A 15,803-nucleotide genomic window follows, 5' to 3' on the forward strand; every position below is an offset into this window, starting at 1 on the left:
ATGCAGCCTGAGACTCTGGAGATTGCCCAGGCTGCAGAGGTTTTTCAAACAACCCTGCGAGTTGTAAAGAGTAGAGCAAGACAGCGTTACAAGAGGGACGTCACAACACCAGGTATATATATGTTATGTGTGTGGAAAGAGAATTTAAAAAGATAGATAAAAAAATTAATGTTACAGTTTCTCGCTTGAGAGTGGATTTTGTATGGTTTTAAATACTTATTTCCTCTCTTGGGTTAACTTTGCTGTGTCACTGTGTTAGAGTTGTTGTCATGGGAGGATGTGGAGCTGATCGCAGAGCTCTCAAACTGTCCTCCTCCAACACATCCATCCATCTGCCAAGTGGACTCAAAGTACCGCACCATATCTGGCCTCTGCAATAACAGGTAGCTAGTTAAATGACAAAGTAAATCCCATTTTTGCAGAAAAATAAGCTGCATCAGTGAAGAATTTTGTGATGAGGAGAGATGTTATAGTCACTTTTCACGGTGTGGCTCTCAATATAAAAATCCAAACACTTTGCTTCAGAGCTGTGAAGGCGCGTGCACATTTTCCGCATGTGCCAATTTTTCCACTGGATGAAAATTCATAGCACAAGTAACAAAAACTTTTTCTCTTCTCGATTCACTTTGTAGTGATATTGACATTTCAGACTGACATTAATAATAATAATGCATCATGTCTGTGTACTTTTATTCATTCATTCATTCAACCACTTATCCCTCATGATCCCGGGCTGTATATTTTCATTTGCCTTTTAATGATTAAAGATCAACCAAATAAATATTTTTAAAAAAGTGTACATGTTAAACAAACAGCAAATGAGTGTGTAGTGATGGAAACATGAAAGTGCCAAGAGCATTTCTTAACCACATCACATATTAACATAATGACAAAACCACGTTGAGTAATAAATCTGGCAAGTTGGAAAATCTTTATGCTGAACCTGAAATATCACCTGACAGCATTTGTTTTCGTTTAATACACGCTGTTGGCAAGTAAAGTTAGGACAAGGTCAGGGACTTTGTTTAACACTGTGCACGCTGACTTGAAGCAAAAGATCAGGTATGTTTGCTTTACGGAGATTAAAGTCAAACTTCAGAATATTTGGATTGTACTTACTCGAAACACAGAGCCTCCATAAGCCATACCTCATCTCTAGTTAACCTGCCTCAAACTCTGAAAGGAACAAATGCATTGTGGGTAGTAATCAGTTATTGAATTAATATTTTTAATGTCAGTAAAACTAACTTTCAAAGTCTTCTTCATTTGGGGGAAAACAAATGCTGGCGCGTTCAGTAACGGCATGTACTGTTTTGCACGGCGGCATTTTCAGACATGCTTCATGATTCCTTTTTGTCAGGCAAAATCCTCTCTGGGGAGCAGCCAACATTGCCATGGTCAGATGGCTTCCAGCTGAATATGAAGACGGAGAGAGCGAACCCAAGGGTTGGAACCAAGGACGGCTCTATAATGGATTCCAACTTCCTCCGGTAATCTACAAAATGCTGGTTTGACGGACACAAAGGTGTCGGTGAAGAAATTAGAAATGAAGCGAGCTAATCCTGCAAAACCCCCGTTAATGTCACATTCCATTTATTTTTCTAACCTGTTTTACAGCAGATAAAGTCCACAACAATTTAGAAACAGCAGGAGTCTGGATGTGTGTGTGTGTGAGATGACCCAGATTACAGCTGCATTTGGTTGTTACAGACTGTGCTTTAAAACGCATTATTCCAGTAGCTTGAAAGGAGTTGCTTTCCAGTCATGTTGATAAAAACATTATTTCTCTCAAAGAGCAAATGTAACCCTTACGCTGATATTTGCATTGAATTTCAATTTTAATTTATGCGCTCATTACCCTGTAAGAATGTCTTTTAGTGGATGAGCTCATGAAATATGCATCAGTTGTATCCAGCCAGCAGTTTACCTCCACATGTAAGAGCTGCAATTTACTAGTCCTTTAAATATTTGATCATCTTTGATCCTCACTTTTCTATTTTCTTATAAAATGGGTAAAGCAAATCAGATGTTGGAAGATAAGTGCATTGTGTAACTTTTTTTTTTTTTTTTTTTATCAGTTGCCAAGTTCCTTTTTGTCAGAAATATTAGGATGTGAGAAAAAACTGCCCCTTTGGTGATCTTGAGTCATTTATCTGTTTATAACATAAGTTAATGAGTTAAAGAATGATCAGGCTCACACACACAAGAGCCCTTCCATTCATCATAACCTTGGACTGGAATACAAAACGCTTTGCCAAGAGTAAGTGTTCGTTTCTGTGAATGACGAAAACACTGACTGATGACTGGCCAGTCACTGCTCAGACTGAGCTGTGGGAAAATGCAAATATAAGTCGCTGCTTTTTAAAAATAACAAATTCTCTCATCCAAACAGCCAAATGAAGTCAGCGTGAAAATAATGAAGAGCTCCTCTAAGAATCTAGATGACTCCTATTCCCAGATGTTGGTGGAGTGGGGGCAGTACATCGACCATGACCTGACCTTTATGCCTCAGTTGAACAGCCACACTGCCTTTTGGCCTGCTCCGAACTGTGTGGAATGTGAGAATGCACATCCGTGCTTTCCCATTCAGGTACACTGACAACACAAAAGTTTTTCTGCTTTTTTTTTCCAATTACTCTTCAGTGACAGTGATGTGTTTGAAAGAAATTGTTCCTCGCGTTGGGAAGTTTGCCTATTGGCTTGTCTTCTTGGGGATTGAATTAGAAGTCTGTCCAACAGAGACAGCAACTCAATACCTTCAATGAACATTAAGACAGCAGAAAATTGTTGCACTTGATGAAAAATTAGCCCCCTCCTCACGCAAAAAAATCATAAAGCACATGCATTAGCGAGCCTTTAGTAACAGGTTTTTATAGCTAGCATTGTTTTCCCCATTAGATCGAACCAGTTTCCAGTCTTTATGCTAAGCTAAGGGAACATAATTGTCAGGCATAAGGTCAATCTTAACATCCAACTTGAAAAGAAAGCAAATAATTCTGAAAACGTTGAATCACTCTTTTAAAATCAAATGAAAATGACGTACAGCTCCAAAGTAGTCCATGATACCATTCAAGGAGCTTGTTGTTAAATATTTTCTCTTTTCTAAAGATACATGGCACGCTCTCCTATGCACAAGACTGTATGCCTTTCCATCGCTCCACTTCTGTCTGCTTTGTCAACTTTATGGCAAATATTGGACAAGCCCTGCAGCGACAGCAGATGAACAGCATCACATCGTTCATAGATGCTTCGTCGGTGTATGGCCACACTCCGAGGATGGAGTACACCCTCCGTGACATCGACGGCCTCAGTGGGAAACTTGCTGTCAACCAACTGTTTCGAGAAGCAAATGGAAGAGCTTATCTTCCTTTTATAAAGAGCCTGCCATCCAAATGCCTCCAAGATCCTCACGCGGACAGTGGAGAGTGGAGAGTGGAGTGTTTCAATGCTGGAGACACTCGCGTCAACGAGGGCATGCCCCTGATCACTTTGCATACCTTGTGGCTCAGGGAACACAATCGTATTGCAGACGCACTGAAGCGCATCAATCATCACTGGAGCCCAGAGATTATATTCCAAGAAACCCGCAAGATTGTTGGAGCCCTCCATCAGGTATGTGACTGGTAACTAAAATAGTTTCAGTATGCCAAAATTTTAATTAGCAGGAAAACTGTTCTGTGCGGACATGCTCCACGAAAATGCGTTTCCCAGAGTAAGTTGGCATTTTTAAAGGAAAATGACATTTCAGGTATCCCATTAATTTATCCTCTTGCTGAGATTTACAAAAGAAAATCAACACAACTGTGTACAGGAGACAGAGTGAAAAAGTTTGCCGGGCCTTCTCTAAGTTTCTATTAAAAAATCCACCTACAAGCATCTTCAAGTGTTATTAATTTAATACATTCAGCATGTAACTCAAATCAGAGTTGTGGATTTCACATTTCTGATGGGAGTGATAGTAATCTGTTCATCCAACCCTAAATACTTATATTAACAAAGCTGCAACCATTTTTGTCTTTAAACTGGCTTTAATTAATAATTTTGTGTTAAAATTGATGCTGATTAGTTTTCTGTCAATCAACAACTTGTTTTAGCTCTATTAAGCAGTTCACTGAGCAGTGCTAGAAATGTTTGTACTGTTTGGCAATTGAATATAACCGTTACGCCACCATGAATATAACCATTCATGTCTTTGCCAATCCCACTGAGGTCCCAGATTAACTGCAGAAAATGTTGAGAACGCGGCACTTCTTTATGCTTAACAGTTTCCGTACCTGCAGGTCAGTTCTTCATCTCTCAGGTGAATATTTTCCAAATTATTAGCTTGAAAGACTTTCCAGCAACAATCATCTCAGACGATCACAGATAAATCATTTTAACACTTTTATTTGTTTTTCAAACTTATTGAAGTCGTATTCATAGGAATGGAAAATCTATAATGAATGGATCAATTCATCACTGTACCTAGCTGTAAAAATACATCAGTTTCCTGCTGCATCTCAACTGAACACTGACATAGCAAGCCTGTTATTGTGCTGGTGTGGTGAGGGGGGGCAAATAAATCCGGCCTTCGTAATTATGGTGGTTTATTACATTTTATTTCAGAAAGGTAAATGAAAGACTATGTAAGGATGATTGTTGGTTCTTTTTTATTATGAAGCAAACCATGACCATGAAGATTATGATTGTAGGTTTGGCAGAGATGAAAATAGAATTCTTATATTTACTGCTGCGATTGTAAAGTGCAGAGCAATGATTAGAATAAAGCTTTGCATATTCAAAACAAAATGAGTACAGTTCGATTTTTAGAGCCAGATTTCTAAACTACAGTTACTGTTGAATTCTTTAGTACTATTCACCTAGTTTTGAAAAGTACTCTACAGTAGCATATTACACCACTTAAAACTTAATTGCCGTTATGTCTAGTATATTGACCATTATTTATTTTCTTTTCCAAGATGACAGCATGTAATGAAATTCACAGCACAAGCTACAGCCTGATAGCATAGAATCCGAGCTGCATCTATGTAAGTGCTTCAGTTTTCAAGTCAACACCTACAACATTTTTCTGTGAATAATAGTATCGTTAAACGGGGCATTAGTTATCATTATTAGTCATCTCACAAATTCAGATGACAGCAAATCCATTTAATTAAAGCAAAAAAGTACGTATCAGAGAACAGTCAGGGAAACAAGGTCACCACCAGGCCCGCAATTTTTGATGATGTCACACGCTCTTCCGCACTCTGAAATAGCAGATATGGCTCTCTTGATACAACCTGGAAAAGAAGTTTTAAATGCGCGCAGGAAAAATTTACTTCAAGCGATCCCATGATAAGAGTGTAAACGGTCATACCACATAATTCAATATACTAGAGCAGCAATTTAAAAGGATGTTCTTCATATTAAACTCTTGTGGCTGGAGTCTGAGGCTTACTGTTCATGCCTTTTTTTTTTCTTTTTTTTTTTTTTTTGAATTTAAGTTTGATAGTTTGTTTTCTTTTTGGTATGTTTTGTGCGCAGTAGTTGTTCAGTGTTTGCGTGACCATGATAATGTTGAGTTGTAGCAAGCAGTTGACCACCAAAATCAGGACTCCTGATTAACAGTCCCCAGCAAACGTTTCTGCTTCATCTTCACTTCATTGCAACATAAACACACAACGACAGAACTAAGATGCCTGCCTGCCAGGACTCTTCCTTTGCAAGACTGCCACAACAAAGTGTCTGGATTTTGCAGGAGTAACAAAGAAGATCTCAAAGTGAACGAACTCTGAGAAATGCTGGGTAACAGTGACTGTGGCAAAACAAGATAACACCAAAGAGTGAACAACGTCTTCTATAGGGGAAGCTTTCTCCTGATTTAATTGATTCTGAACTGGTACAGCCCTGACAGCTGCTGTTTTAAGTCTGATGACTGTAAGAATCAACCAGCTGTGGAATCCAGTGCTTTGCTGTCATCGCGAAAGCATCTGAGGGAGAATCTTTTACAAATCACCTCAGTGGTGATGGTGCAGTTTCCAAAACTGTAGTCAAAAGTTGCTTCCAACAGCTCCTTTAAGCTTGTGTGATTGTGCAAGGCGGGCTTTAGAGCCAAGTGCCAAAAAACTCTGTCAAAGAATGACAAGCCATAATCCTTCATCATACCAACAGTCTCTGTGACAAGAGAGCACTCACGCCTCACTCCAGTTTCCATAAACATTTATGTCTTTTTAGTATTGGCAGCTTTGTGGAAGGAGCAAAACAACGCGTTGTTTGTGCTGTTGTTGTTGTTGTTGTTGTTGTCCTGTGGTGATGGATGACAGAGGTTGTTAAGCAATGACTGATTATCCTGATTGGCCTTTTTCTGTTACCTGCAGGCTGAGAACGTTATTAATGGTGATGTCGGGGGTGCATGCATTCACCATAAAATATAATGAACAGCATATTTTTTAATGTTAATGATTCATTGTTTCTATTTCGGGCCAAGTCACCTCGGTACAAGTAAAGTTCAAGGTCTGTGCAGCACTTTTTGGGCAGAGGTAAAATAATCTTTTAGATTTCTGGCAGAGGTGGGGGCTGACATTTTATTATAGCAATGGATTAACAACTGCTATTTTCGGTGAGTCAGGGACAATAGCAGAGGAAGGAGATTTGCAATATTAAAAAAGAGACGGGTCTAAGGTGGAGGGGTTCTTTAAATAAGCATAAAAGGCAGGTGCTGTAGGGGATTTACATACTGTGGCTATAACCATGAGCAGCTTGGAAAATCCTTGTATTGGAAGTGGAGTTATAAGTGAGAGGCTATCTTTTCTGACCAGGCTGCAAACTGGCAGGCTGTAACCTTATCTATTTTTTCATAGAAGAAGAATTGCTAAGCTCAGAGGAAGAATAAAGACAGTTTTTTTGTTTGTGTTACCCAAGCCAAGGAGGTAGAATTGATCAAAAAGTTTGTACTTTATTGCCCAGCTACCAGTAAGTGACTACTACACACAAGCTCCACTATAAATAACAGGTTACGGTCTACAGGCAGACCTGTTCAGCCCACCAGGACATGCTTACCATGACTTCCTGTGACCAAAGATAACAGACTGGCAGACTGAGATATAGACCCACAAGTGCTGCACCAAGATTAATGAGAGCAAAAGACCCGTGGAACCACTGAGCCCCGATCATAATTTCATTTGTTAGAGATCCTGCGATCCTTTCGGCAGTGAGTTTGCCATCAAGCTGTGATCAGGTGTCCCAGTGAGCCGTGACAGCAAGCCTGCGTGCACCACACCGACATCTTTGCGGTGAAAATAGCCGATTGCAAGCAAGGATCCACACATATACACAAAGAGTGTAACTTAATCACCACTTTGTGGTTTAGTCATTACAGGACAATCATCTGCTGACCTTTACCTAAATAACGGTATCCAATTTACCTCAAATTGCAAAATACGCTGTGTAAAACTGTGGTGAGTTTAAGAGCTCAAACAAGTTTAGGTTTCAGTTTGTAGAGTCCGTCACTGCAGCAGTTTAGTCTGAGACAGTCCGCATTTCATCTAATGCAATAGTAATAAGACAGATCACTACCAATAATTCATGAACATCACAATTATTAGATGTTGAATCCTTGAAATATAATGGAGGCAAGCAATTGTATTTAATATTTAATATTACCGCTGAAATGCTTATTGATAATGTTGCTAGTTAATCAAACCCACTGAGAAAAAACCAAAACATTCAACTGTTTAGCACTTTGCTGCTTCCACCAGCTTTAAGCTCATTGTTTGGGTTTTTCAGTCCATGTGTCTGAATCCTAACAGCTCCCACCAAGCCGTATTTCAAGTCCTCAGGGAGCTGTTCCCAGAAAACAAGGTGAATGTAATGTGGGATGCTGTTTTCATACTGCCACATTCATGACAAGTCACTGAAAAAAGCAAAAACAAAAAAAAAAAAAAACCTACTGCGTTAATGTATGAAAATAAGTGCTATGGCAGTAATTACTGACCGGAAAAACCCACTTCCAGGCCAAGAGCGGTGTGCAATTAGGCAGGAAATGAAACATTAAAGTTCTAAGTGTTGCTGTGAGGTCATACTGCATGTATCTGTCCTGAACTGTCACGTAGCACATCTGTGAAGTATGCAGAGTGGAAGTGTTATAACTATGATGTAACACGATGTTCACATGATCGTAATCTGAGTTGTGTAGCGAGATGACAGATTTAATGTAGGAGGATAAAGAATTTTAGGGGGGAGGAAGTGATCAGATTTATTTGAGCTTAACTGATCTATCTTGTGCCACGTCATGTAGGGATATGATATTGCCTCTATGTTGTCGTCTAAAGGGGAAATATCATTTTGTTGTTAGGTTTCAAGTTTACAAGGGTATCAAGGATTGTTTTAAAAGTCCAGCCCTTCACTGTTTCAGTTCATTAAGTGAGAGACTTGACTCCTGAGAAGCTTTGCTTCGTGAGCCCAGCATTTATGAACTGCCATAAAGTTACATATAAAAGACAAGCAGAAAGTAAATGTGGACATTGTTCAGTAGAACTTGCTGGTTTCCTCCAGTAAAGGGGCACACCAGCAATTTGATGTCAGGCTCCTACTAAATTGGGATGCTCGTGAAAAAGTTTTAAAATGATCTAAGCTGAAGCAGCAATTGGCCCGAGCCTGACGTCAGAGTTGGCATGGATGACATTGCAGTAAGGTGACTGTTCCCCATATGGGACCGTAGCACTGTATGTCCCCTGTCACAGCTGACAAGCTCTCCATCACTCTCACTTTCTGATTTCTGCTTGTAGATCACTGATACATGATGGGCTTGTATTAGGAAAAAAAAAATATTTCGATTTTCTTCGCATGGCTCCATTAGGTACTGTTTTGATGGGTATCAGTCTGGGCTCATATCAGTCAGACTGTGCTGTCTAAGGGCCTACGCTATTCAGTGAGCCATTGCTGCTAATGAAGTCTATCCAATCTTCGCCATCATTCTTGCCTTAACACGTTCACCTTCCAGATAAGAGGCAGCTCTGTTTTGTATCTTCAAAGTTATCTTCAGAGCAACAGAAAGTGAATTCTGTCAGGTTTTAGATCCTAGTTTTGGAACGTGAAACCTGACACCAAATGAATCCCACAAATGTGTATTCATATCAGTCTGCCTGTGTGCAGGTGTGCAAATGTGTTTGTGTTAAGAGTTAGTTGGCGACTTTATAAATAGTGATGAGGACAGATGAAATTCTCTATTAAGAGACCATCACATTATATTTTTCTGTTTCATTCTAATATTATTCTTATCCTCTCCAACTCTATGAGCTGGGATCCGTGGCCAGCAAACTGTTCAGTACACATTTTCTCCTGCACACTGTGCAAGATATTCTCTTGGGATTCTTTGTGACCCCCTCACCCCCCATTCTTCTTTTAAAATCCCAGATCATAACACTGAGAGACTATGTTCCAAAAATCATCGGGGAAGAGGCTTTTGAACATTACGTCGGACCCTATCAGGGATACAATCCAACTGCAAACCCCTCGGCCTCGAATGTGTTTGCCACCGCTGCATTCAGGTTCGGCCACGGCACCGTCACTCCAATACTCAGGAGACTGAATGAGCACTACCAGGAAGACTTGCGCTTTCCCCCACTGAGGCTGCATGACACTTTCTTCAGCCCGTGGAGACTAGTCAAAGAAGGTCAGTACACTCATGAAGCTGCCTATTGCGACGTGTTGAACACACTGTAAAATGAGCGAAAGTGAGTGGAGAGAAAAAAAAAATCCCTTTTTAGGTCAGCTGGGGTGTCGGCTGTGTGTTTGTGTGACAATTAGTTGCATGTGATTCTAATGAGTCGTGTTCGACAAAAGCTTATGTATAGGCTATGAAATCCCACAGCATCAGACCTATACAGGCTGATCTTAGTCACCAGGGATTCATGATAAAAAGGCAAGAATCCATTTTATGCACTATATGGAACTTTTAAACAAATTATCACTGTATTACTTATTTATGTATTACTTACAGGGCAGTACTTCACAGAGAGGAGATGCCCTCTTACACGAGTTGGTTTTGTAATTTTCTCACCAAAATCTATTCCTAATTTTGTCCCTTCACATGGATGTATCACCTTTGTTGTGCAGTTCCATAAAGGGAGGTCCCTTTGTGCTCACTTTAAATCTGAGTTTAAGCAAGATTGTGTGACTTTGCAAACTAGTATTCAGGCCTGTCCTGCTCCACCATGGCTGGCATGGCATTGCTGTCAATGTTTGTAATGAACAATTATGGAGCATGCGGCATTTTCTGAATTTTTTGGTTTTAGGTTTTGTAGTTCAAATTATCATGCAAAGAATAGTTTTATTTTGAAACATGTCTGGTGGACATTTCAATTTTATAGAAATGCATTCCTCTGAGATTTGCTACCAGTGGCCAAATTAGCTGTCTTTAAAGTCTAGCTGAAAGGCCCCAATGCATGTCTCCTCATAGGCGCTTCAGCCGACAATTTATATGTCTCAAGATGAAACGCGTATCGCTGTTTGCTGCTGACAAGTTTGTACACCCTCAAACTGCACAACGAGATGGCAAGAGTGGACCAAAACAATATAGCTAGGATCCAGAGTGTAAGAAACTATATTATCGTGTTCTCACATTGTCATTTTTAAAAATTCCATCATAGCTGCTTTAAAATGTCAGTATACATCATCATCTTTCCCAAGGAGTTCATGCGTTCACCTCTATCTCCATAATTTTCAGTGGGATTAAGCAAAAAATACAAAAGTGTGTTACACCACAGTTATTGGAAGGGAAGAAATTATTCTATTCTGGGGTGCATCTACTGTAGATTATTAACAAAGATTTTTCTTCTCTCACAAGTCTGTTTGACATTGGCCTTGTGACTTGTTTTTTTTTTTTTTTTTTTTTTTTAATCATTATAAAACAGTATGTCACTATTTTTTTAACAGTAACAAATTTGTGTCGCGTAAAAAATGGAAGAATATCATCAGTTTACTAATTAAGCGCTGACAGTATATAGACTATATTCTTTTCCCTCTCCAAAGCTTATGATGATAGGTGAGGGTTAGAAAAGTCTCAACTTCAAAGCACAGCTCTCACGTCACTACTTCACAGTCCTTCTACATTGCTACAGTCACTTCCACTAATCCACAGTCAATCACACTTTAGGGCGTTGCTAAATTTCTAAACACACATGGATCCATCGTCCAACATGGAGAGCCCGTGGTCTTTGAGGAGCGTCCTTGTGAAATTTTACCTCTGTGCACATTCGAGGTCACAGTCTGATGAAGTTCATGGAAACATTATCAACACAAAGAGCACAATATCCAGCAAGTGCCTTGCTAAATAGCACACAGCTTTAAGAGTGAGACTCTTTGTGTATCACACGGTTTCAGTAATGCAAATCACGTATCCTTGAGATTTTCAACAGGAAGGGTTGAAGGTGTCATGGCACCCACACAATCCTATGTTCCATTTCTATTCCCTACATCTGAATGAAGCATAAGTTCTCTATGGGTGTTTTTTATTACTATTATTATTATGTAAGCTTTCATTGCCTTTCCCTTTAAAGAGAAATAAATGGAACAAATATTTGTAACTCCGGAAACACATGTTCTGTAAGTAAGTGCATCCCAGACAAACAAATATTAATCTTTACGGGTAAGAGTGTTGGGGATGAAGGATAACAAAAGCAACAGATGACAGTAAATCAATTACTCTTATTGGCAGCAAAGTTAAGCGTTGCACAAAAAATATTGGTACTTACACTGCTGGACTACAGGAACATGCTTTCCTGCATTGCCTGAGCAAGTTCTGAGCTCTTTTAGTGGCGAATGCTTAGGCGCCAGTGCCTTCATTAAAATCTGAAAATAAAGTAATGAAAGGGTCATTATGTTTGTCCAAGTATGTACATGGTAAATTTAAATTAATGCAATGAGAAGTGAAGTTCCTTTAGAAGTTATGTAACTATAAAGGATTAGAATTTCCCAAAGTAACTAATTACTTTTTTTTTTTTTTTTTTTTGAGCATACCCCAACACTGACAATTCATATGAGCATTCTCTGTTATTACGTCAAAGCAGTCACTATATTCAAGTCTGATTTTGATTTCCAAGCAGCTGAAATAAAGCCTGTTAGGGTCAGGGCACATATTGATTTAGAAGTCCAAGCTAAACATGATCTACCCCTGAAGAGACAAAGCGGAATTGATCCTGAATTATTATGACTCTGAAAATTGTGGATAATATTACTTGAACAATTTTCCTGACCTCCAGTGGCTGAAATTCTTAACTCCTGGAATGATTTTAATGTACTGTTTTACTACCCAATGCAAGTTATGCGTTGCAAGGATAAACAGCACATTCATCCCAACAGTGCATTCATCCTATTAGCCTCAATTGAATGTTTGGTCACCAGTAAGCCCAGCGGAGGCAGCAGATCTGAGCTGAGGAGTAATACTTTTCAGGAAACAGCACAAAGAAAGAAAGAGGAATACGTTTTTTGGTTCATTTCTTTTCAACAGAAAAATGCTGCGCTGATGTCCAAATTTGAAATGAAAGTTTTATTGAAAACATATCATCCTTGACAGGTGCACTTAGGATAGTCTTGCTTCCCACAGACTAATAAGATTGTATTCATTTGAATGATTCATTTACCCTTTCTAGGAGGAATTGACCCAACGTTGAGAGGTATAATTGGAACTGCAGCGACAAGTGTTAGCCCAAACATGCTGATGACGGATGAGACGGGAAGGCTGGTGGTCCTTAATATAGACCAGCACATGGATCTGGCTTCACTGAACCTGCAGAGGGGACGAGATCACGCTCTCCCAGGTAAGCGAGAGGTTGAGAGTCAATGTTCAGTGGCATTCACTTAAGAACACCAAATCAGTGACAATCAACAATCAATGCCTGTTTAATCCGAAAATCTTAAAAACAGTCGCTTTGCCACTCCCCCTCTCAACACATTGTGGCAATTCGTGTTGGTAAATTTCCAATGCCAACCTCTCAAACCTTTCACCAAAAAAGGTGTTTGCACCCAGTGAGCAGACAGCATCTAGTCCTGCTGGCAGCTTATCTTTGACGTTTCCTATCTCTGGGCAGCGATGATCATGAGAATATTTTTGGAACTCAAAGGTCACAAGCCACCAAACCAAAGAGGCCTCAGAGTTTCAGGCCTTGATATGATCGCCTAATCAACAGTGAATTTACAGTGGTCTTATTGTCAAGCATGCTGAATCAGTTTCACTGATTAACAAAAATGAATTGTTTGGTATTTGGGGAAATATTCTTTTTCACTTGTTCACCAAAAGATTTACAAAAGACCAATAGCGTTACAATAAGTTGAATATAGAGGTACTGGTTTGGCAGCAGTTGGTTGGCATCTGGTTAGCATAACTTAGCGGAGTATTTAACATCTTTAAATCTGTTGCCATTTGTTGTGGGGTAACTAATTAATGTTGTGGTTAAGTTGCATTATTTCTGATTTGCACATCAAAGGAATGTTAGTTACTATTTGCGTAGTAGGAAACAGGTGGGAAACAGACACTACTCTTCTGTCCAAAGGCAACAAACTAATAGTTTCTATATTTCTTTGTATAATCTGAATATATGTATTTTTTTAGTTATTCAACAGCCTTTGACAGTACCTCTGGAAATCTCTCTGCCAGCCAGGAAAAGCTCCAGCACATAAACCACACCTTTGAAACGCCTTTTGTTTGGATTAACTTGGTCTAGTTGTGTTCCTGTATTTTCAACTAAACCAACCACCTCAGGGTTTAGTTTCCTCATCTGAGTCCTGCAAAAGGGGAAAAAAAAAAAATAATAAAGCCAATAAATATATTCATTAATAAGTTTGCAATGTGCTGAAGTGACTCGACCTTTCAGGATACAATGACTGGAGAGCGTTCTGTGGACTGACGCGGATTAAGACAGTGGATGACCTCACAGAGGTCGTGGGAAACCACAACGTTGCCGAGCAGATACTAAGAGTATACAAACATCCTGACAATATCGATGTGTGGCTCGGAGGTCTCGTTGAAAAGCTGTTGCCCGGCTCGAGAACTGGTCCCCTGTTCGCCTGCCTGATTGGGCACCAAATGAAATTGGTTCGTGACGGAGATAGGTACTTTAACATTTATCTTTCATTCAAAGCAATGAAGGCACAAGTGAAGAATAGTTTTTGAAATGTTCGATATGAAAGGCTGAGATCAATAATTTATATTTTTCAGGTTTTGGTGGGAGGCTGAGGGTGTTTTCACCCAACAACAAAAGGCTGAGCTTGCAAAAAGTTCTCTGTCTCGAATCATCTGTGACAACACCGACATAGGAGAGGTCAACAGCGATTCCTTCCGATATGGGGCTTACCCCTCTGATTATGTGTCCTGCAACAGCATACCAGGGATTAATCTGGAAGTTTGGAGAGTGGAGAGGAGTGAAGGTGCACCCCGTCCCCTGCTGAAAAAAAAAAACAAAACAAACAAAAACAAATTCCTTTGTATTTTATCATTCCACTGCACATTAACATGAAAAACTTTTATCACTGAATTCCAGACTTAAAGCAGTGCAGCTCTCCAGCGAAGATACAGAACGGGGATTTCATTTTGTCCTCTACATACGGCAAACCGGTAGCTCTCTACTCCTGTTACCATGGTTTCAAATTAAAGGGTACTGCTGCAATACTTTGTGAGGGAAATCAGTGGAGTAATCAACCCCCACAATGTACAGGTATGTGAAGCATGTTTGACTTCTCTTTGTTTGATAGCATCTGTTTGTGCTTTCTCATGATGTTTATGAGGACTAGTTTAACACGAAAGGGAGCTCCCACCGTTTAAAAAGCTCTCGGGATCCTCTCGGGAGCTGCTTCATATTCCTGCAGTGTGCTGTCGATTATCCTCTAGATGCGGTTCACCACCACAGACCTGCCTCAACATATACAGCATCCAGTACTTGCAGTATTGAACACTCTTCATTCGGCTGATACTTTACTGCTACCTGCTGGTACGAATGGTGAAAAGATAATGGCCCAATGGAAAGTATGCTGGCAATAGGATATCAGATTACATTGTAAATCCCACCTGCATCAAAAAGCACTTGTCTTTGACAAAAGGCCTTGAATGCGTTAAAAGTCACCTTTTCAAGCAGCTATTTTTAATGTGAGAGTAAAAGTCAGCTTGACAGGTCTTAATTGAGTGAGGAACGTTTAATTACTAAGTGATATCAATCATTCATATTTATTATGATCTTTATTTTCTGATGAAGCAATTTCTAATAGAAAATTTTATAGTAATTATAAAATATTTCAATTTTTTTATTTTACATTCATTCTTGGAAATCTTGACCATACTCTGAGAAAAATTCACAAAAAATCATGTTGCAATCACATAATGAAAGGCAAATGGAAAAAAAAAAGGACAATGATCACAAAGCCTGATGTCTGTACATCTGACTTTGTGCATTGTCACTGATGATTGACATAATGTCACAGAGCGGTGTAGGAGGCCCTGTGACAGCATCGCTGATCTTTAGCCATCCAAAATTCTGCTCCTTTTGATTTAACCAATATTGTTCTGCCAGTGTATGCCTGAATACTCGGAACCATTTTACAGCAGACACTTCAATGGCTCCTTGTTAATTCCATGTTGCTGTCCTGATAACGTATTAGCAAATCAACATTCCAGCCAACAGTCATGTAGAATTATATTGAAAAAAAAAAACATGTTTTGAAATGGTGACAGGATAATGAGACAGTTCACAAGTGCAGAATAAGCAACCAGGTCTGAAAAAAGTCAAATATCTAATATCTGAGTTTATTTTTATTTTTTTTTATCTGACTGCACC

At 39.4% G+C, this 15,803-nt stretch overlaps 1 protein-coding gene across 1 annotated transcript; it reads left to right on the forward strand.

Annotated features, from left to right (window-relative positions):
* Positions 1-14,924, forward strand: tpo (thyroid peroxidase). Its single transcript, XM_029494308.1, has 11 exons — positions 1-112; positions 260-383; positions 1,361-1,490; positions 2,393-2,590; positions 3,109-3,612; positions 9,394-9,652; positions 12,630-12,797; positions 13,851-14,088; positions 14,195-14,403; positions 14,517-14,690; positions 14,842-14,924. The coding sequence occupies exons 1-11, from the start codon at positions 1-3 to the stop codon at positions 14,922-14,924; spliced, it is 2,199 nt and encodes a 732-aa protein (XP_029350168.1).
* The last annotated feature ends 879 nt before the right edge of the window (positions 14,925-15,803 follow it).

The sequence above is a fragment of the Echeneis naucrates genome, chromosome 22, assembly GCF_900963305.1.
Source record: "Echeneis naucrates chromosome 22, fEcheNa1.1, whole genome shotgun sequence".
In the NCBI taxonomy this organism is placed as follows: Eukaryota; Metazoa; Chordata; class Actinopteri; order Carangiformes; family Echeneidae; genus Echeneis; species Echeneis naucrates.